The sequence below is a fragment of the Mycteria americana genome, chromosome 5 (genome assembly GCF_035582795.1).
Source record: "Mycteria americana isolate JAX WOST 10 ecotype Jacksonville Zoo and Gardens chromosome 5, USCA_MyAme_1.0, whole genome shotgun sequence".
Taxonomy (NCBI): Eukaryota; Metazoa; Chordata; class Aves; order Ciconiiformes; family Ciconiidae; genus Mycteria; species Mycteria americana.
The window spans coordinates 14,705,407-14,727,638 of NC_134369.1; the positions used below are offsets into that span (position 1 = coordinate 14,705,407).

General features: G+C 37.7%; 1 protein-coding gene across 1 annotated transcript in view; it reads left to right on the forward strand.

The window, feature by feature from the left end:
• Nucleotides 1–22,232, forward strand: part of INSC (INSC spindle orientation adaptor protein) — a 105,506-nt gene that overhangs the window by 22,566 nt on the left and 60,708 nt on the right. Inside the window, exons 2-5 of the mRNA XM_075501450.1 lie at nt 13,175–13,520; nt 14,021–14,073; nt 16,193–16,316; nt 18,602–18,715. Of these exons, the coding sequence (XP_075357565.1) occupies nt 13,175–13,520; nt 14,021–14,073; nt 16,193–16,316; nt 18,602–18,715 (637 nt within the window). The remainder of the gene's footprint in view (nt 1–13,174; nt 13,521–14,020; nt 14,074–16,192; nt 16,317–18,601; nt 18,716–22,232) is intronic.

Below are 22,232 nucleotides of genomic sequence, written 5' to 3' on the forward strand. Positions count from 1 at the left end.
TTCTTTTCACCTGCTCCCTTCTGAAGATGGAGATTGACACCTGTGCAGTGCAGCTCTTGTCAGCAAGATTTCCTCTCTCCCTTGCTCCTCTTTTACATCTGAGATTACCAGAGTTGCTGTGAACAGCAGTAAGGTGAAAAGTCCTCGCTAATGAATTATTTCCAAGGAAGGAGTAGTCTGCGGGACTCCTAACCCACTCATCTTTACTTTCACCAGGAAGCCAGGCTGTGCTTGTTTCCTCACCTCATTCAGCATTTTGAAGAACCCTCCTGAACTCTTGTCTTTTTCAGGTCTTGGAATCCAATTGCTTTGGATTTTATATTTTAATGAGACTGTTCTAGCTCAGGCATTCTTCACACTTCAGCTGTTGTCCCTCATTCAAAAGCAACTTTATGGTAGTAAAAATAACCACTCATTTCCTTTCTCCTTTTGTTATTTAGCCTTCAGAACTCCTTTCCGGATTGCTTTGAAAAACTTAGATTTTTGCCTTTCTCCACTACATGTGTTACGGTAGCATCTGGAAGTTCCAATCAAGATCAGGATGCTGTGCACAATGCTCAGTGCAAACGCAAGAAAGTGTCACTTCATACACTAAGCAAAGGAGAGAGACAGAGTCTAGCAGGAGAGAAGGATGGCACAAGGTGACAAAACTTGTCAGAATATTAGTAGGACAGCAAAGAGCGGAGCCCAGCTTTTTGAATTTCTACTCAAGGAGTCTGTCCACTATATCACTCTGCTGCTCTCAGTAAATTTATTGTGGCTGGAGGGCCACACAAGCTTTAAGTAATTCAGAAAATACAAGTCTGGCTGTGTACAGCAAATGGAGTGCAAATATCTCCTGCTTCTGCTTGGCTCAGGGGTCTCTCTCTGGCAACTGAGCAGTGGATACGTAAGCAGAAAGAATAAAATAGTAGTATCAGCAGAAGGGAGGGAAAGGGAAGAGAAATCAGAATTTTGAAGTACATTGAAAAGGCAGGAGTGAAACAGGGTCTTTTCCAATTAGATCAGAGCCTTAGACATAATCTGTTGTTCAGGAGGGATGTAGTGTGCAGAGAAGGGAAATGTCATACGCATATGTGTGCATGTACACATACATTCACAGAGTAACTGGTGTTATTGTACCCTAATTTGGAGCATAAGGAAGGGTCCAGGTGGGGAGACTAACACAGCAGGTCTGTGCTTATTAAATAGCCTTTTAAGAGGTGATTTGACTATCTAGGACTCTAGTCTAGTATATATTGTCAGTTATACTTTTTCCAATGAGACTTTTGTTCAGGAAAGCAATTTGATATGTATGAATACGACCTGAATTCAATAATCATGCAGATTAAAAGAGAAGGTAAGAAATGCTTACTTTATGTAATTAGTAAGGAGTAGATATTAAACGCAGTCATAGTTCCCTGACTGAACAAAGACTTAATTTTCAGTGCAGACAGGAACATTAACCATCTAGTTTTGACTGTCACATGCATGGAAAGAGAAAGAAGCATATCTGAGGAGAAGCAAAACACAACTCAATCTACAAAAGGCAGGAAAATTATTCTATTTAGGCTGCCGAACTTGCTAGCAAAATTTTGTAGCAACTCCAAGTAGAAAGTAGCAAAACATAATGCTTATATCTAAGCAGTGAAAGGGGGTGGAATAAGAGATAACTGGAAAGGAAAAGGAAGAGAGGACAGATTCAGGAAAAATTCTAGTAAAGAGTAGCTAGGTTTGGGATTAAATGGGAAATAGGATGCCAAAATGTGAACCTGCCAAAGATGCATTGTACTGAATAACCTACTATCTTTCTCTGATAAGGTAACTTTTTTCCCTATTTTATCTTTTAACAAAGGAAAGTCAGTGGAGATTATACACATGGTAATTTACTAGTAAATACAGAAAGCAGTAGCTATTAGACAAAGGGTAAAATGGGAAAGGGTAATGGCAAAGGTTATTTTTGAAAGCAGAGAATTAGAAGTAGACTTCAAGTATTGAAGAAAAAGGATGAGTAACTGAAACCTCAAGGTTATGCATTTAGGGGCTGAGAACAGGAAGGTCTGCAACAATTTGTAGCTCATTCGATGGAAAAAAAATTAGGAGAAGGACTTATGTATACTAGTTGATAATGAGATGACTGTGACTGCATTTGCCAGTAAGATGTAGTGATGAAGGCAGCAAGATCAGTCCTAGACTGTATGAAGTGACGCATTTCTGGTGGAGTTAAGGGTGTACTAATGTCACTGTGCAAGTTACTGTGAGACTTTGTTTGCTATCAAGCATGATATCAAGTCTTTCAGTAAAAAATGAATTTTGCAGCGGCTACAGATCTACCAGGCTGTTTAGGGCAGGGGGATTGGAAAGCAACGTAGTTTCATAAAAGGAACCTAAAGTGTTTTGCTTGTTAAGTCTTGCAAAACAGTAGCTGAGAGCCTGTGTTTGCTTTCTAGAAACACACTGGAAGATAAATTCTTATTTAAAAGGAAAGATGAAATGAAATGGCAATGAACAGGCTCTTAAGAAATTTAGATCAGAAATAAGAAATTTCTAGCCATCGGAGCAGTGCAATTCTAGAATAGCCACTTAGAACATTTTTGAGCTCACAATAAATTAATTTTAGGGTTGATTTTTAAGCCATTTATGAAGAAATTATCTGATCTGGTTGCTTCTGGTATCAGAAGAGTGGATTTGATGACGTAAGATTTCATTTTCTGTCCTCTGCCTTCTACAGAAGTATATAAGCATGTGCTTAAATATCAAATTTGTTCGATTAGAAACTACTTTCTTATTTGAATGAGGCTACTTAAGGTACTTTTACCAACTTGTTCTGATATTTGTGACACTGTGTTGCTAGTTTTCATCTTTTTAACTTGTCTGTTGAAGGGTTAATGTGAATCCGAGAAAAGCCAACACCAGGCTATCCTTTTCTTACTCCTTTTTTGACAGTTTTAGCTAGAGCTGCTGTGTAATAGGTGTGACCGAGGGTCCCCAAATTTCTGTAGTCTCCTGAGTGATACTGATCTCATAACTCCCCGTAAAATGGTTGTTGCTTCCTTCATTAAGTAATCCAGGCTTTACTTAATCAGTAGGGTTAGGACCTTAAATGAGTAAATAGTAAAAGGTGAAAGGCTAATGGTGGTGCTCATAATGCATGTCATAACTCCTTTGAAAAAGGCACAGAGAGCCGTACTGTTTGTTATTAAACTACAAATTAAGGCAGATTTGGAGGAAGAGAAAAAAACGTTCAATGAGGCACTGGCACTATTTTCATGGACTCTCATGTTAGTCTCCAAATTAGTCCTTGCTTGTGATTGTGTCTGAGCATTTCCATGGTCTATGGCCCCATATTATTTCCAGTGTTGTTTTTCTCCTTCTCTCTTTCATTTCTATTTCTCCCTCCCTGCTAGGTGTTTACAAGGACTTCTCTCTTACGGCATATTGTTCTTATAAGGCTATGAGGAATATTGTCCTCTGCAATTACAAGTGTAGCCTGAGCATCAGGAAGCAGTGAACTGGGATGAGCTCTCTGGTTAATATCTTGAGCACATTCTCTCCTGCTGATGGCCTTGTTGACTTTTCTGTCACACAATGCAGGAAACATGCCCAGCTATTTATGGGAGTGAGAACTTTGTGTGTACTCAGTAATTAGCAATTTAAATGTATGCTGATGACAACATCCCTTCAAGATTATCAACATACTTCAGTCACCAAGTTGGACTTAAAGTCCTGAAAGACGCTGTAAAAATGTTCTGAGTAGATCTGCCTTGTGATGTTCCATCAGGCTATGCTGTTCTGCTTACACTGGGCTAAATGCAGTCCAAAGTTATGGATTCTGTCATTGTGCACAAAGCTAAGACCCCTCAGCTCTGGTATCTCATTTTTCAGAAAAGCTATAGCTGTTTCATCTTTTTGCAAGACTCAGGCTATCATTTGCAAAGAGAACAAGAGTGGTGGGATCTTGCCTCTTCAGCACTGCTTTTGTCTGTGCATTGGAGGATAGTTTCTTATTTCAGGACCTACCCTCAGATGGAGGGAATGGCTACTTCATCCAGCTCATCAAAGAGTAATTTGCCTGAGGAATGAAGGGAATCTGCTTATTCACTGCAGAACAAATGATCAAGTAACATGCTGAACAAAAGAACCAATATCCTTCACAAAGCTTGGTCAGTGGATTATTTTATTTTTTACTTCATGTATAACTCTTCTGTCTATCTCACACTGATATTCTGCAAATATCATTAAAAATGAACAGGAGCTGATCCAAGAGAGAATGGTCTTACCGTCTCTTTGGATGGTCTTATCCTATTTTCTTTTTTTTTTGTGCAGAGCACAAAACTGCCATAATGGTTTAGCAGGTTTGGCTAAGTGAGAAATCTCAGCCCAGAGAACATCCAGGCCAGTGTAGTTGATGGAGTGCATACTACTGCTGAAATGAACTTGCAGAGGAAAGCAGAGTTTAGATGATGATCAGTGTCCTGTTGCAAATGGCTTATTTCTGACCTTCAATGAGTAACAGACTCTCTTACACATAGACAGAATAAAAAAGGCCAATATTAAAAAGAAAAAGAAAAAAGTGCTCCATCACAGAGTTCCACTTGCAGAATTTGATAAGTTCACCTTCATTTCTAGTTTTACCAGTTGTTAAAATGGAGATTAAAAAAATATAAGCATGTCAGTAACCAACGCATTTGCGTGAAGGGATCTAGGAGCAGTGGATTTATATTGGCCATCCCCCACCCCCACTTCACCATGAATGGACTCTCAAGCAGCAGAGCCAGTAGGAGAGCATTTTTTTTCCCCATCTACCATATTGTCCGAATTGTAGAGTGGCTAAAATTGCCTGCTTATAAGTCTGGTGGATTCCTCAAGTTGGATCAAAGTCCATCAAGTCTGATTTGAGTCCGTAAGAGTTTACTAAGTCTGAATATGCCAATATCACAGTGTTCAGCAAGCTAATTGGTTTTGGAAATTTTAGTCAGTTTACTAGTTTATAATGACACTACAAATGCAATAGTATTCATTGCGAGTATGAATTAATAATACTATACAAATATAAATTCAACAGACATATTTTAGTTGGTGATTGCTGTAACAATATTAGCATACTGTTTTTTCAGCTTTGCCTGTAAGCAGGCCAGTTAGCCTTTTACTGTCATTAACTTGCTGATAGCAATTTATTCAGCATTTTCCTCCTTTCTGTCAGGAAATTATGTTCTCTTTTACTGCTGTCTTTACCTTCTGTGAACTCAGTGGCTTATGTGCTTGTTGAGACAGCTACTGTTTTAGTAATTTAACGTACCAGGCACAAACTAAAAATCCACAAAACCAGTTTCAACTAGTCCTTTTGCCTTCTGACTATTCCTTCAGTTGACAGAGGCTGGAAAGGACCTGGCCTTACTTAAACTCTAACCATGTAAAGAAAATTGATATATGACAAGTTTATCCTAGATTTTACATAAGCTAATCAGCAAGCTGAATTGGTCTGTGATTTTTATATTGTGTCTTCCTTATGTTCTGTAGTATGCCAGTAATTCTGGGATGGTATAATATTTCCAGACATTTTTAGAGGGACAACTTACAGTGAGGATTTCTCAGAAAAACATAAAGATCTGAGAAGAACATTGGTGCAGCACTTAACACGAAATGATTTATGTGGCCTTTTAAATAGGTGTGATGAAGCTATAGTTAATTTACACATCATACCTTATATATTACAAGTGTTTATAGTGTTTTTACTTTCCTTATAGACATTTCTATACTGGTGAATGCAAAAAATTTCACAAAATGCAGTAGCCTGACCACAAATGTTTAGTTCTAAGTTTCACAGGCTGATCTTCATTTGATCTCCCTGCAGAAGTTGGATGGATGCTTAACAAGGCACAAGGTGTTAGTGGTTTTAACATATTTTCTCTGTAGTAGCACTGAGTTTGAGGAGGCTGGTGGTTTGAGTAACTCCATCATCCTAGAGTGCAGATGCCAAACTGAATTTGGTGGTACTGAAGTTTCTGTAAACGGCAAGGAGGCACCATTGTTGGTTTCAGGTCAGGTGAAGAGACTCACAGATATCAGCTACCAGAAAAGTAGCAATATTGAGGTGTCCCTAGTCAAGAAAACAGTTAACTTATTACCGCTATTGTTTTTTATTTTACTTGTGATCTTTGAGTAACTCTGGTTTTGTTACCAATATTTATTTATTCTGCCCATTGGCATGCTGCTTCCTGAAACTAGTGGTAATGCCTCTATTACTTCTGCTGCATTTCTTTGTAGTTTGTTTAAACCTACTCCTAAATTCTTTGTAGTAGGTTTAAACCTACTCCTAAATTAAATGGAAATGTTAAAACTAGAAGGGTGATTGATGCTGGCTAAGAGTTCTGCCTTCCATGATACGCTTCAGGATATCTGGCTGACTACGGTGCATCTTTCCTTAAGCTGTTTTGTTTTGAGAAATGTTTGAGAAAAGTTTTGAGAAACTACAGGGCTGTACTTTGCATTATCTGTTACTGACTTCATTTGGGGAAATTGTTAGACTTTAGTAACTGTAATGATTGAGTAATCATTGAGGCAAATTAAAATATCATTTTAATATAGCCTGTTAACTTTTTTTTGAAAACAAGGAATGAACTTGCTTTTATCAGTGTTTTCTAAAGGTTTAAATAATGCATACTAAACTCATCTTTTTGTCCTAGTGAAGCTGGAATGCTGATGTTCTACTGGAAAAGAAGAACATAAAATCAAGGGGATAAAAGAACACAGTACAAATCATCTGGCTAATCTTTTAGCTTGCCAAATCAGTTACAAATACCAGATATTCATAGACCTCTGTTACCTTAGGAATGATCTGCAAAGCAAGTGTGTTCACTTAAAAATCAGGAATCTGATTCTCAGCCACCTTAAAGCTATTCTGTATCTTCTAAGCTAGCTCTATAAAATTTTGCTAAAATCAGTGCAAATACAATATCATGGATCTACAAGTCTCTTCTATGCAATTAATATTGTGTAAAGCAACTTGAGGATAAATAGCCATCTCTATGGCTCTTCACTAAATCCTTCCACTGAGAGTTGAGTTCTGCTGTCCATTGTATTCATGTAGAAACTGGCCTTGGGTATATTGGGTACCTATGAATAATTTTGAAAAGATGAATTAGAAAAAAATTAGAGATGATTTATATTCAAAGAGGGGACTAAATCCATTCAAGAAGTTGTTTGTTGCCAATTAATTACCTACTGCTAATTAGAACAATAAATTTGAGCATGGTTGCAGGACTTGGCATTGACTTTCACCATAGGCTTATCTGGAAGCTGTACTAAATCCTGTCATTGGGACTGGTAATAAATCTGTCATAATAGGTGAAAATGGATAAGAAGGCTAAGAAGCCTTGAAAACATAATTTGACGGAGCAGAAGTCTTTACACTTTATAAATATGACCACTGGAATTATTCACATGAATTGATCAGCTCAGACTTCAACACAATGTTATAAAACACGAAACTTTTGCACTTAGTGAAACTCAGTGCTAAAATGGAGGTATAACTCTTTTTCATTATAACATTTGCAATTTAAAAAAGAAGTGTATGTGCTGCCAGTAAAATTGTAGTAGAGAGCTCCAAGCTGGAAGTTTTAAACAAATGATCTAGTTATTAATTCTTCACTTTTGTATTCATGTAGCACCAACATGAGACAGAGCAATTCTTTTGATGTCAATCTATCTTGTCTATCCTGAAGATCTTGTGATTGATCAGTTAACAAACTACTTACTAAATGATAGAAAATAGCAAAAAAGAAGAGAAATGCTGGTAACAGAACTCTGAATATGATATGCCTCATTTTAGAAATTTAAAATGTGATTTTTTTTTTTTTATGTGAGTCTTTCTCCAGGATGAAATTTCCCTGAAATGTTTTATATAGTGCAGAAATTTCTGTATGAAACAAGGGCCGAGCATCTTTTGAAGCAATATACTTTCAACATGCTGTTGCTCTAAGTTGGTCTCAGCCAGTGACATTAAATGATTTTGTCAAAATAACACAATTTTTAAAAGACTCTGGGTTTTTTTTGAAAGCACACTAGAATTCAGAGTATTCAAATTGCTAGTTACCCAAGTTCAGTTGAGTGCTCTTGAAAACTTCATCAAATATTTTACAACCTCAATTAAAATAGAATGACTTTGAAGAAATGCTGGAGACTTTCTTTTGAATTTTTATTTTGCACTGAATTATTTTTACTGCTATTTTTACATGAAATGCTGCTTTTATAGTGTAGAGTCTAGATAAATTGCTTTTTTGTCAATATGCCATGACATACTAAATTCAGAAATTCTAACTGGTGGGGAACTATCTATATACATCAGGATCTCTGCCAGTTACCCAGCTACTGTTGCTCAATTAAACAGAACTGGGGAAAATCACACTGGTAAGGTCCCTTATGCTTGAACCAATCTTCCTCAATGTATTTAACGACCTGAAAAATAGTTATAATAGCAGGATAACAACACTTCCTGCTGATGCAAAACTGTTCAGGTTAATTTAAAATAATGTGTAAACACAAAAAGTCTCACAATACTGAGTCACTGAAATGTAAAATGCCAGAAGAAATTATACGTTAATGAACATAAAGTAGTGCATGTGAGGAGGGGAAGGGAACTGAAGAACAATCTTTTTCATCACACATATAGAATAGCGAACTATAAATTATGTATTATCACTCCTGGAGAAGATTCTGAAATCAAAATAAGTAGATTTTCTGGAAGGTAAAAATGAAACAGCTCTCTGGAAAACACTCAAGTAAAAGAGAAATTTAATTTTGGGAATTCTTGGAAAATAGGGACAGTGCAGAAAATGTAATTCAAATGTATAAAACCATAATTCACCTGAATCTTGGATATTGTGTGCTGTTCTTGCCATCACATCTTAGGACATAAGAAAATTGGAAAAGGCTTTTTGAAAAGGTGGGGAGAGTAAGTGGATGATCAGAGGAGTGGAATCACTTCTGTATGGTGACAGATTAGATAGACTGAGTTCCTCTACTTTAGAAATGAGATAACCCAGAGAAGGTAGAGTAGAGCAAATAAAATAATGAATTAGATGAAGAGAGTGAATGTGGAACTGTCATTTCAGTATCTCTTAGCATACAAGAACGAAAGAGCTTGTGTTAATATCTCCAGGCAGCAAGTTTAAAACAAACAATAAGAAATACTTTTTTCATATAAAAAATAATCAAACAATGTGAGACACTGCCACTAGATGTTTTAAAGGCCAAAAGTTTAACTGAGTTCAAAAAGGGATTAATGGCTACTTTTGTTTCATGAATTGTAAAAACATCCTGCTCAGACACAACTTCTGGCTTAGGAAGTTCTAAACCACTAATTGCCAGAAGATGGGAAGGAGGGGTTGCTCAGCTCTTGCCATGCCTCTTATAATCTTTCCTTATGCATCTCCTAATGGCCATGTTGGGAGCAGGATAATGGGCTAGACAGATTTTTTTGGTCTGACCCATTATGGCTGTTTTTATTTTGTAGGCGTAGATTTTTTTTCAGTAATGGGGAGACAAAATGGAAATTTTCAACTTGTTTTAGGAGTTCAGTAAATGCTGTCTGGAATATGATTCTTAATAGCTAATTAGGAATGATCACACTTTTTGCTTTCCTTATTTTAATGTATTAAAAATTAGTCTACAAATTCATCTGCTGAATGTTTAGGAATATTTTCTCTAAATACAGGGAGATGTGGATAAAGGTGGATCATTTATGTATTTCACTTGAGTAATGATGATATATGTGTATTTTAAAGAATAATGTGTCAGAAAAGCTGACATAGTGAGCAGGGGAAGTTTTCTGTGGTTCTTCTGTCTGAAAGGAGGTGAACAGTATTATTTTTGCCATTGTTGTGAGTTAAGGAATACTAAATTTCAATGACAGAACATCCTAAATTCTATAGTTGTACTTCTGACAAGTAGTAGCAACAGAGCCAAATGAAAGTTTCTTTAACATCTGTACCTTTTTTGTATGACTCTATCATCCTTTTTTCTCCTCAGAGTGAAGATTGGCTTTTGGGATTAAAGGAAATATGAATGATTGTTTGTTTTTTCTGACTAACCTTCTATTCTAGGTTTTTCCGTGTGAATTTATAATGTAGGAGTCTATTTGTACTTACTAAACAGAGATTTAATCAATTATCATAGTGCACTTTAGAAATGAAAAATACATTATTCTGTGTCAAATGGGTTTATCCTGTACTGCATGCAAACTATGCACATCGTTATAAATCATGGTCTCAAACTTCTAAAGTTGTTATTTTTGTTTATTAGGAAACCTTGCTTCAGATCCAAAAAGGCAATAAGGAGACTACACATAGCAAGAAGAAAACAAGCCACAATCGATCATGAAATGCAATTACACAGTATTCAAAGCTGAATGAAATAAAGACCTTAAGTAGCAGTAGCCTGTAAAGTTTAAAATTAAAAGTAGTTTCATTGTATATGGTGAAAAGGGGGATTAGATCAATGAAACTGATCTCTTGTATCTTGTTTGCTATTGATTTATATGAAATTATACTTGAGGTGAGCTTCCTTTTCATATGTATGTTAATAAATTTTGGTCATTTGTGGAATATTACTTCAGTGGTCTGGAAGGAGATTTCTTGAGTTCAGCTGGTGCTCAGTGTATAAATGGAAGCACAAGAATTAAAAAGGCCTTCCACCTGGTCATCCTTAGCTTGGCTAATGTAATTGCAGATTTTGTTCTAACAGTAAGGCTTTATATAACAGCACAGAGCATTACTGCTGTGATGCTGAGTTGCAATAAATCAGTATCTGGATTAAAAGAATGGGGGCTATAATACAAACTTTCTTTTTGTCCTTTCTGGTCCAGCAACTTATAAAACTGCAGAATGTATCCAGAAGGTTGACAACAATCCACTACACTGTCGGACTAGCTGTAGGATACCAATAGAAGTTTGGAAAAAATAATTAAGCCCAGTCTCTCTTGTTTTCACTTTATTTCATTTCTTCTTTACCTTTCATCTTCACTTCTTCGGAATCCTTTAGTATCAATCCATCTTTCACTAGAGAAAGAGATACTAAAATTTTGAAGTATTTAATGTTAAGAAGGCTTGCCAAAAACTAAGACTGAGTCTTCAGCTGATGAAAACTGTTAGAAAAATTATTTTATTCATTGTAGATCAGAAATCTGAAATCGTTGCTGAGTAAAGCGTCCCTTTTGGAAGTGCGTTGTGTATGCGAATATTACATTCTTTGGTCATGCTTGTGTTTATAAATTCTGCAGAAACTGTTTTAGACATATAAAAATCAAAATCTCCTATTCCATGGAGGCTTGCAGTGATTCTTTGAAGTCTTGGCCTCCTACTTTGCTTTATTACCAGTGAATGATGTTGCGCTGAGAGGGGATATAATGGGCCTAGTGAGGGACAGATATTGATAAAGTCAGTCTTTACCATTGCAACCCTGGTTAATTTCACCAAGCATTATTGAGAATCTTTTAAGCTTTTGCATAAAGATAAGGAAAATTTCAGTCATTTGAAAATACATTATGGCTTTCTTTTTAACAATAAGTCTTGTCTTTTTCCCTTAGCTCTATGTGACAGTCCTTTAGATTTATGTATATATTTATTTATATATACTTATTATATATCTACTATTGATAGTAAAAAATGTTTTATGTATTTATGTATGTATTTACCAGACAAACTAGTCTCTTGGGAGGATTGGGGAGCGGAAATGTAAACTGAAGTAATCTGGACCTACTGTTAAATATGAAAAAAGATTTTGGATGGATGATTTCTGGAGATGGACAGTGTCTGTTCTGTCCTTGATTTGGAACCAAGGGTCAGATGGGACCCCTTGGCAGAGGCGATGCTCCTTCCTTCGGGATCTCCCTCCTGCAAAGGAAAACAGAGGTCCAGCCATATTAGATGTGGTAGGTGAGAGTCAAAATACAAAGCCGGGAGCCTGCATTTTGTGCAGACAGTCTGAGAGACTGCAGGAGGCAGCAATGGGCCAGGCAGGCCTCAGAGAGAGGGAGCAAATTTCCAGGGAGTCAAAGGGATCAGGGTGCTGCTACTAAGGAATTCCCTGAGCTAAATGAAACAAAAGCAGAAACCGTAGCCTATCTGCAAAGACAAAGTAGGTAAGGACGAATGCAGTTGTGCAAACTTTGCTCTGTCTGACCTATGGTCCTGTACCTGACCTTTATATACTGTTAGATACAATGTTAATAACACTAGTCATGTCTAATAAAACCTGACTCTGTATGTGTGTATGGTTGGGGTGAGGATTAAGGTTTTTTTATTAGGATTTGGCCACCTCACTATAAGAAAAAATTCTAGGCAACTCTACCTCAAGGCTCTGGGGAGCTCTGGATCCCTCACAAAGATGAGCTCAGAACAGCTCAGTACAGCTGCTGTCTCGGGTACAACATTTTACTAGCTGGAGGGTGCAAGTGCACAAAATGCAGGTCCATTGCTCTTGTGTCAGGGTATGCTCATCAAGGAGTTTCTTTCAGCCTCACTGGTTCACAGCATATTTGCTGTAGTGCAAAAACGTGCTTTGGAAGTCAGATGTGCAAATTGTACAGAGAGCAATGAGAAATAAGGGGGAAGGTAAAGGACTGGTCAGGAAGTAGAATCCAGCTGAGGTTTAAGGGATTATGATAGGGCAGAAACTAATATTGCTGACAGTATCGTTTGCTGTCTTGGTTTGGCTGTGTCAGTGTGGGTGGAAGGGCTTTGGAGAGATGCTGCAAGGTAAAACTTTTTCTGTTAAGTGTCTAATAGGCAAAGTGTCTAGAAAAAGCTGACAGTACAATCCCATAAACAACAAGCAAACACACCCGTAACTTTGCTCCTTCGTCATACTAAACTCTGAATGTACAAGAAACATTTCCCCCAAAAAAGTGTAGCCTAAACTTCTCCTGTTTACTTATCTCTAATCTCTACTGATTTTTCACAAATAATTTTATAGCAGGGTATGTGGTGTAAAGGTGATTAGAAACCCAAAACCTGTGTTTGGAATAGAAAGCTAAGCATGTTGCTGTGTTACTGCAAGCAAATTGTTTGTTCAATTAGTTGCCTTTTGTCAATCAATTGCAACCTGGCAGGTGGATGCAACCGTATTATATTGCCGGTGGTTATTCTAAGGTTGTTTTGCTTTACCTCATTCTTCCTTCTCTTTCTCTGCCTTGTAGCATGCACTTAATTCAGGTGGACTCTGTTCAGCGTTGGATGGAAGATTTGAAGCTGATGACAGACTGTGAATGTATGTGTATTCTCCAGTCCAAGCCAATCAGCATTGAGAAAGATGAGCAAAATGAACTTATCCTTTCCTCACAATATAGCACATGTGATAACTTACAGCTGCTGTTAAAAAGAGCTTGGATCATAAGCACAGAGTTGACCAGGATCGCTCAAAAGCTGGAGAAGAATAGATGGCAGAGAGTCCACAGCATGACAGTAAGAGTCAACTGCCATGTACGTTCAATGATAAATGAATACAATACATTCTCCAAGAATTCTTCAGAAGAAATGCACCAGGTAGGATGCCTTACCTGATGTCATGTTTGTCTTGTTTAATTTTTTTATTTTAATAATTGAAACTTACTTTAAACAATCTGTAAGAAATCTTTACATACTGATACTCGTCCCTTGTTTAAGACTTTCTAATCCCTTTTGAGCTACGGAAATATTCTTGACTCATTTTGGATCCTATTTTATCATAGGCTGGATTCTGAATGTTAATAATGTTGACAAATTATATTGAAAAAGGTTTTGGTTTTGAGGACTGCTGGACTAAAGTAGTTAGATGCCCCATCTGTGAGTTCCTTTGCATTTACAATGTAGAAAATACTACTTTTTCATTAACTTCAGTTTTATCTCTACTCATTTTATGCAGAAAAGTAGAAAAAGGGTGTCCATATGAAATATTATGTTTCTGGAGGGTTTTCACCTAATTATCATAAACAAGCATTATTTATTTTTAAAAAGCAATTGTGTGTATGGATATTGCTCTAAAACCACTTTCTCTCTCTCTGCAGTTTGAAAAACTTTTAATAGACAAGTGTTCCGAATTTACAGCATTCACAGAAAGGTAATTTAAATTTTCTAACTGAAATATTCATTTTGCTGTTTTATTATGTTGTAGAATTTCTAATGAGAAGTACAAATCTACTAACACCCTCAAATGTTTGAACTAGGCTGCTGCAGCTCTGAAAGGTTTTCTAAATGTTAGGCTCTGGTGGGTGAAGGGAGTTGCTTTTATCTAAACTGCATCCTAATGAAAGACGGGATCTGCTGTTGCACAAAGAGCCTGGCATAGACACAAAGCTGCGTGCGAGTGGATTTTTCAGGGCTTTTAGGCATTAAGGGAGAAAGTTTGGCTCTAATGATATCAGGGACAAAGTTCCCTTCAAGTTCTGTGGAGCCAAGATTTCAGCTGGTGTGAGAACTTACGTTGCGAGACTGTCATACTACATGTTCCTGTATGCACATATCCATGTATTAGTAAATAAAACCCAAATAAATACACATTCCTTTAAATTGGAGTTGTAGGTTTACTCAGCTCCGTGTACTCCAGAATGCTGAGACTGAAAAATAAGAATCTCTTTATAATTCTTCTCATGCTATTTCCCCTGCCTAACATAAGTTATCCTGTTTCCTCCAGCACATTTCAATCAGTCTTTTTCGATTTACTTTAAACACTGTGCAAGTCATTCTGCTCAGGGGATCATCAGGGAAAAAGACACCATCTAATTATCAGGAAAGAACATTTCTTGAGCACTGTTGCTTTTTGCCAAACCCACACAGCTCAGACTTTACTTTTATATTCTACTATGAGACACATTGATTTAATGAGAGCTCTGATCTCATAGTGTCTGCCCCAACTCAGCCCTCTCCCTCCTTGTCTGTTTGACAAAAAGTTGATATAGGTGGGTGAAAGACAGGTAAAGCTGAAAAGGGGACCTACTGTGTAGGTGAAGACGCTGATCAACCAAACTGTATCTTCCATTACAGTGGCCTGCCTGGGTGGAATATGTTTTGACAATTCAAATGAATGCATTTCTGTGAGGAAGTAATAGTTATTTCATCTGAATCGTATAACGTTTTCTATCTTTATCTCATTTCTTCAGTTACAGCCAAATATCAGTGGTTACAGGGTAGTTATACTAACTTAGTAAAGCTGCTGTATGTAATCTCTCTGCATAGAAGGCCAAATTTTACTTTTGAGTATGCTGCTTAAATTTAAATGAACTTTACTCATCTGGACACACGTTCATTTTGGGTCCTTATCCTGCTATCATTAAACTACGGCAAAGAAGGTAAAGAAATGAAAATTATCGAAAGCACTTCTTGGTCATGAAAGATGGATGGATATACACAGCTGCAGTTGAAATGCAGGCAGACTAGTGACTGGAACTACAAGCACAAGTGGAAATTAGCAGAGTTACACAGAATCACAGAATCGTATAGGTTGGAAAAGACCTTTAAGATCACCGAGTCCAACCATAAACCTAACACTACCAAGTCCACCACTACACCATGTCCCTAAGCACCTCATCCAAACATCTTTTAAATACCTCCAGGGATGGTGACTCAACCACTTCCCTGGGCAGCCTGTTCCAATGCTTGATAACCCTTTCAGTGAAGTAAAATTTCCTAATATCCAGTCTAAACCTTCCCTGGCGCAAATTGAGGCCATTTCCTCTTGTCCTATCACTTGTTACCTGGGAGAAGAGACCGACCCCCACCTCTCTACAACCTCCTTTCAGGCAGTTGTAGAGAGCGATAAGGTCTCCCCTCAGCCTCCTTTTCTCCAGGCTAAACAACCCCAGTTCCCTCAGCCGCTCCTCATCAGACTTGTGCTCTAGGCCCTTCACCAGCTTCGTTGCTCTTCTTTGGACACGCACTGGTATAAACACAGCATCTGCAGCAAAATTTGGCCTGCAGTCTGTGAAGCAAATTGTGATCCAAACTTATTCATTAATGTGCACTGTTGTCCTTTGATGGTATACTTACTATGTGTAGGCAAAGCTTTGGTTAAAGTTTGGAGTGATGCTAATGGCACAAAGGCTGTCCTCACGTGAAAAGCTGAATTCCCATTATATTGCCATTACTAACACAGAGCTCACCTGTGACAATCTGCTTGATAAAACAATAGTTGTCTGTTGCATATTTTTTCCTTCATCCCTTTCCTTTCTCTTTCTTTTCAGGTGCATACAAACTGAAGATGAACAGATACTGAAGTCCATGAAATCTTGTATTAATGAAACACTCACTACCGTTGCTCAGTATTTTGGCCAGTTAATAGAGCTGGTTTTAACACATGAGGCACAGGTTAGTTTCTAGTTTGGAAAAAAAACCAGTCTTTCAAAATTGTTGAATCCTGAGGGAACCATCCATTAAGAGGAGGATTATAATTACAGCTCTCAATTTTCAGCAAACTCATGATCAGTAAATCAAATATCTTGCAAAGAGATTTAGGTGTTTGTATTCTTAAATTCTCCAATAAGCTCAAATCCCAAACACAATATGTTGTCTCAGTATGTTACTTACTTTTCCTGAAAGGCCTCCTTCATTGCAAAGCATCTAACGTCTGGACAATATCTTGCTAATAAGACCTTTGGACGCATTTTCTCTTCCTTTCATGCAGGCACTGCTTTTCTTTAGAAACCTTGAAAAAAGTCTCTCCTGCTGTCAATGATTATCATAAAAAGTTAAACTTTTTAGAAGATGTACATATAGCAAGTATATTATTACAGCACACATTTTAACCAGTGCATGTCTTACACTCTAGGAAGTAGTGATAAAATACAGTGTTGTCATAAAATACACTGCTTTCTTTCTTGAGATCTCATTAGTAATCCCTTTGCACCCTCTAATCCTCCTCAAATAAAAAACCCCAAATGTAATTAAGCTCAATTAATTTGTCCATATTTTAGAGGTGATGTTGTGCTGAAATTTTATGTTGTCCGTACAGAAAAAGAGGAAATAAGAGGCTTAGTGAAGAGGAAATAGTTAAATAGTATTTACTACAGTGCTAAAACAAAATTAATGCATGGTATTGGTTAAATTCTAACATACCTTGATGCATTAAAACAAACAAACAAAAAGTTGTGGCTCTTTCAGAAACATCCCTCATAGTTTTTAAACATTGTTGCTAGGAAGTGAGAATCTCCAGAATACATTTGCAGAATTAAGTCAAACTAACAAGCTACTTGCTATATGCGCTTTGGTTAGGCTTTATGAGAACTAAATGAAATGCCACATATGAGTTGAAGTGTGTAAATGAATTTGCATATTGCAAATTCAGTGAGTAGGTTGTGGTTGTTTTGATGCTTATTCTGTTTAATCTGAAAAGCAGTTCTTCATTGCTAATAGTTCTGTCTTTGGGCACTTTGACACTTACTGACACACCTGAAATCCTAGTTGCTTTGTCTTTTAAGGGAGCAGAATTAATTACTCTGCACTACCTCATGTGTATTTGTGTGGCTGAAGACCTAGAGTAGAGGTCATGAATAAAGACGTTTTTAAGAACAGTTTTCTGAGCCATTCAGTCAGGCTTGTGTGCCCACTTCTGCCATACAACAACATTGTCTGTGGGTAGTTTGCTGCTCTGGAGCAGAGTAAGTGTCCCTGTGAGAGGCCAGAACTCTCGGCTTAAATTGTGTACTCAAGAGCTTTCTTTTCTAATCGGTGTATCAGGATTTTATTCAGGATAGGTTCATAGCAAAATGTGAACTGATAAGTTATGTCTTTTATGGAACATTTTTCTAAGGGGAGATGCTAAAGGTGGGAGAACACAGCCTCTTAAAGGGAAGATAATTGAATTTTGTATCAGTAACAGTGTAAAATGTGGGATATTTCTTTGCACTTTCGAAGTTGGATTAAATATAAAAATGCTTACCTTCTTCCTCCTAGTAAGTGTGATCAATTCTTCCTCTAATGATTGTATGTACTTTCAGAAAGAGTAAAATTAAATAAACTTCATATTCTTCTGATGGCTGTGTTTCTCTCTGAAGCTGCAATGGCACAGATGCAAAAGCAAGATCACTTTTTACAAAGATAAAAATATTTAACCTATTTCATACATTGGAGAAATAAATTATATTTCTCTATGAGAATTCCCTGTATTGGTCAATGACATTTTCTGTGTATACTGAGAATAGTGATGAACCCAGAGCCTTAGAAAGTAGTGTTAGAAAGGGTATAGCAATATTCCTTATAAATAAGGTGAAAAATCTTGTATCGCCTTGTGATACAGCTTCAGCACTAAGACAATTAGTTGCCTTCTGAAAATTTTAGTTCAATCCCAGGCCAAACCTAATAATAAGAGTTCTTTATTGAATGTTCTCACACACATACCTGTTCTCGTTCTCTATTCATATTTATTTTTAAATATCACTATTCTTGGTTACATCTATTCAAATGCAATGATAAATATGTTAAAGTGTTATTAATTTGACTGCTGCCCATGTGTTTTTTTTCCTTCCCTTTCTCTGGGTCAGAAATAAGATGATATGCATTAAATGAACTAGACTTTCTACTCCATCTTATCTTTAAATATAACACTAGTGTTTTTCAATGGAAGTAAATTATGTTTATTATCTTGTGTCACACAGAACCTGCTGAGACAAATAGAATTGTCGGATAGTGTGTACATCACTGAGTCAGCGATTAGTAGTTTATTCAGCCTTACCCAGGAAGGTGCTCATCTGTGCCGTATCATAGCTAAGGTAAGGGGATTTATGGATTAATCCAAAGTAAACTAGTAATACAGGTGAGTTATTTTACTTAACACAGTAGCAGTTGCAAGTTTTGAAATGTACAGTACAACATGAAATTCTGTATTTCAGGAGACAAATAATCTAGGTTAAAGAACAATAAAATTTACTCTGAGAAACTTTTTTTTCTTCTGCTGCTGCTTTTTGCAAGCCTGCCTTACAATTATCCTATTAGATAAAAAAAAAAAAAAAAAGGCAGGCCACAAACCCAAAAATCTTTAATTCAGTAAAGCTCTGTGGAAGCAAATGCAGCAGGATGGTAAGCTCCAACAGGCTTCTGGGCATTGATTCAACTACAGTTGTCTTTGTGCCACCTGATGTATTACCACTCCCTTCAGCACCTTGGGCATTATTTAGTGTCTCTCCTGACAGTACTTTTTAAGTACCAGCCACAGAAGTGGAGAGAAACTTTACAATTGGCCATGCATATGGCTGATAAGTATGCAGAGAAACAGCAAGACTCTTCAGCTGTGTGTACAGAGGAGGTTAGAGATATTATTAAAGATGTAATTTTAAAAATATTTTGCATCCATTATTTTCCTTTTACAGAGGAACAACATTACAGTTACTTCTGGGAGTGTGTGTTCTCATTCATTGAGTAGTTGATGCTAACTTTTGGTATAAATGAATAATTCTGCCAAGATCAATGATACTGGCAATCCCTGCAGAGTTTGCACTTTTGAGGACACTTGAACAAGTGAGAAAGACAGGGCATTGTGTGAGGTCAAGGATTGGATAATCACATCCACAGTGTATATAGAAAGAAGAAAACCTCCTTTCCCAAGCTTCTGCTTGTGGAGTGGTGTGCCAATCCCTTGTCTTGCTGAGAGATGAGGTTAAATAGTGGCATTTAATTCATTTTACTTCTGGTCTGCCTTTAGATGGATGTTTGCACCATAAAAGGTACTGCTCCGTTCTGAAGGCTGCCAGTGAGGTAGACTCAGAAATGTGCAGTGGATCCTGGCAACAGCCTGAGAGGTTTAATTTTTTCTAAATTGATATTTGAGCTCCACTCAGTGGTATCCAAAAACAATGTTAAAATGTTGAGTATTGAGGAAGTGCAGAACTAACAAATTGAGGAAAATTAGTCTTGTGCTTTTTATCACTGTGTGAATTCCTAACAGTTTAATTTAGCAGAAGTGAAGTCTGACCTTCCTTAAATCACTCAATTAATTTATTGCTAAAACCTGGATGTGTCACAGGTTTACCAGTGAGGAAATGCATCGCCTTGTGCAAAGAACCCTAAGTGGCGTTTGGTTGCCAAATTACAATAGTGATTGCTTCGCCTGTCCTGTGTGTCCGTTTTCTCTGTGCGCTGTGAAATACATTTGTCCCAACTCACCATCATCCTTCACCCCCTGTATTGCCTCAGTTATCTGCATCAGTGAGCAAGGTAGCAGAGGAATTGTAACAGACCAGCATTTTGAATTCAGTCACTTGAGCAGTTAGCTATGACAGTGAAAGTGCAGGGTGATTAAAAAAAAAAAAAAAATAAATCTGGAACTGCGCCCACTCATTAAGAGCATGAGAATAGATTCCATTTTTGTTCAGATTTCAAAATCTCCCACAGATACAGAAGTTTCCTTGAGAGTTGTCATTATCTTTGTAAAAACTAGCCAGAGAAGTGGAATATTTGTTTACAGTGAAAGCAAAACTCAACAAATTTGTTCATGTAAACTTGAAGTCTTACTCTCCATGACAATGTGTGATCTTGTGGAATGCTGTTGTTAGCTTTTTTCCTGTCCCAAGCTATAAATTACAACTCTAAAGCACAGCAAAGTCTTGGACATACCAACAAATAACCGTGATAACATTGTAAAGCTACGATATTATGGGAACTGGTTTCTCACTTTACATTTTGGTAAGGGTTTCAGTCTTCTCTCTCCCTCCCTCTACTCCCCCAACAATATTTTTACCAAAATTTAAAAAGGCTTTGAAATGCTAATCCCCCATGCTGAAATGTCACCTATAATTTTATTCTACCTGGAGGCATTCTTAGACTTTTTTTTTTCTTTTAGCATGTAAATTTGTAATCTGCTGAGAAAGAGTCATGTTGCTGACTCACCCTGGCAGCCAGCTAATCGTTGTCACTAGCTGTCAGAAGTATAAAGACTAAGATCTCTAACACAAATGAATAGTAGCAAGGGCAAGACAAGAAACAAAGGAAGAAAGCCTAAATAATAATGATAATAATAATAATAATAATAATCATCATCATCATCATCATCATCCTTGAATTCTGGGCTAATAGAATAACTAATGTTGAGCTGTGATTTTCAAACTGTAATATGTAGTGTTCATCTACAAGTAACTACACTGGTGGCAGCATAATGGAAACTCCACTGATTTAGATAATTTTAAAAGCAAAAAGAGAAAATGAGGAAAGGAAGAGACAAGTAGAGTATTTGTTGCAACTACCAGGAAAAATTTTTAGTCAGGTTTCTCTCTGCAGATCAGTTTCCTACCTTTGGAACCAAATGTTGCTAAAATACTCCTCTGTCAAGTCTTATGACACATACTTAAGCATCAAACAGTGTGACTAACTTGCTGTATCATTGTCTGGAGTTGCATTGCAGGGGTGTATTCACAAAAGTCTTTTTTATTACATTATGGATGTATGGATTTGATGGATGGACTGTTTGGTGGATGAGGAACTGGCTGGATGGTCGCATCCAGAGGGTAGTGCTCAACAGCTCAGTGTCTGGATGGAGATCAGTGATGAGTGGTGTCCCTCAGGGGTCTGTACTGGGACCAGTACTCTTTAATATTTCCATCAGTGACATAGACAGTGGGATCGAGTGCACCCTCAGCAAGTTTGCAGATGACTCCAAGCTGAGTGGTGCGGCTGACACGCCTGAGGGACGGGATGCCATTCACAGGGACCTGCACAAGCTCGAGAAGTGGACCCATGCGAACCTCGTGAGGTTCAACAAGGCCAAGAGCAAGGTCCTGCCACCTGGGTTGGGGCAACCCCTAGTATCAAGACAGCCTGGGGGATGAAGGGCATGAGAGCAGTCTTGTAGAGAAGGACTTGGGGGTACTGGTGGATGAAAAACTGGACATGAGCTGGCAATGTGCGCTCACAGCCCAGAAAGCCAACCATATCCTGGGCTGCATCAAAAGAAGCGTGGCCAGCAGGTCGAGGGAGGTGATTCTGCCCCTCTACCCGGCTCTGGTGAGACCCCACCTGGAGTGCTGCCTCCAGCTCTGGAGCCCTCAGTACAGCAAAGACATGGACCTGTTGGAGCGGGTCCAGAGGGAGGGCCACAAAAATGCTCAGAGGGATGGAACAAGTCTCCTATGAGGAAAGGCTGAGAGAGTTGGAGTTGTTGAGCCTGGAGGAGAGAAGGCTGCGGGGAGACCTTATTGCGGCCTTTCACTACTTAAAGGGGGCTTATAAGAAAGACGGGGGCAGACGTTTTAGTAGGGCCTGTAGCGATAGGACAGAGGGTAATGGTTTGAAAGTGAA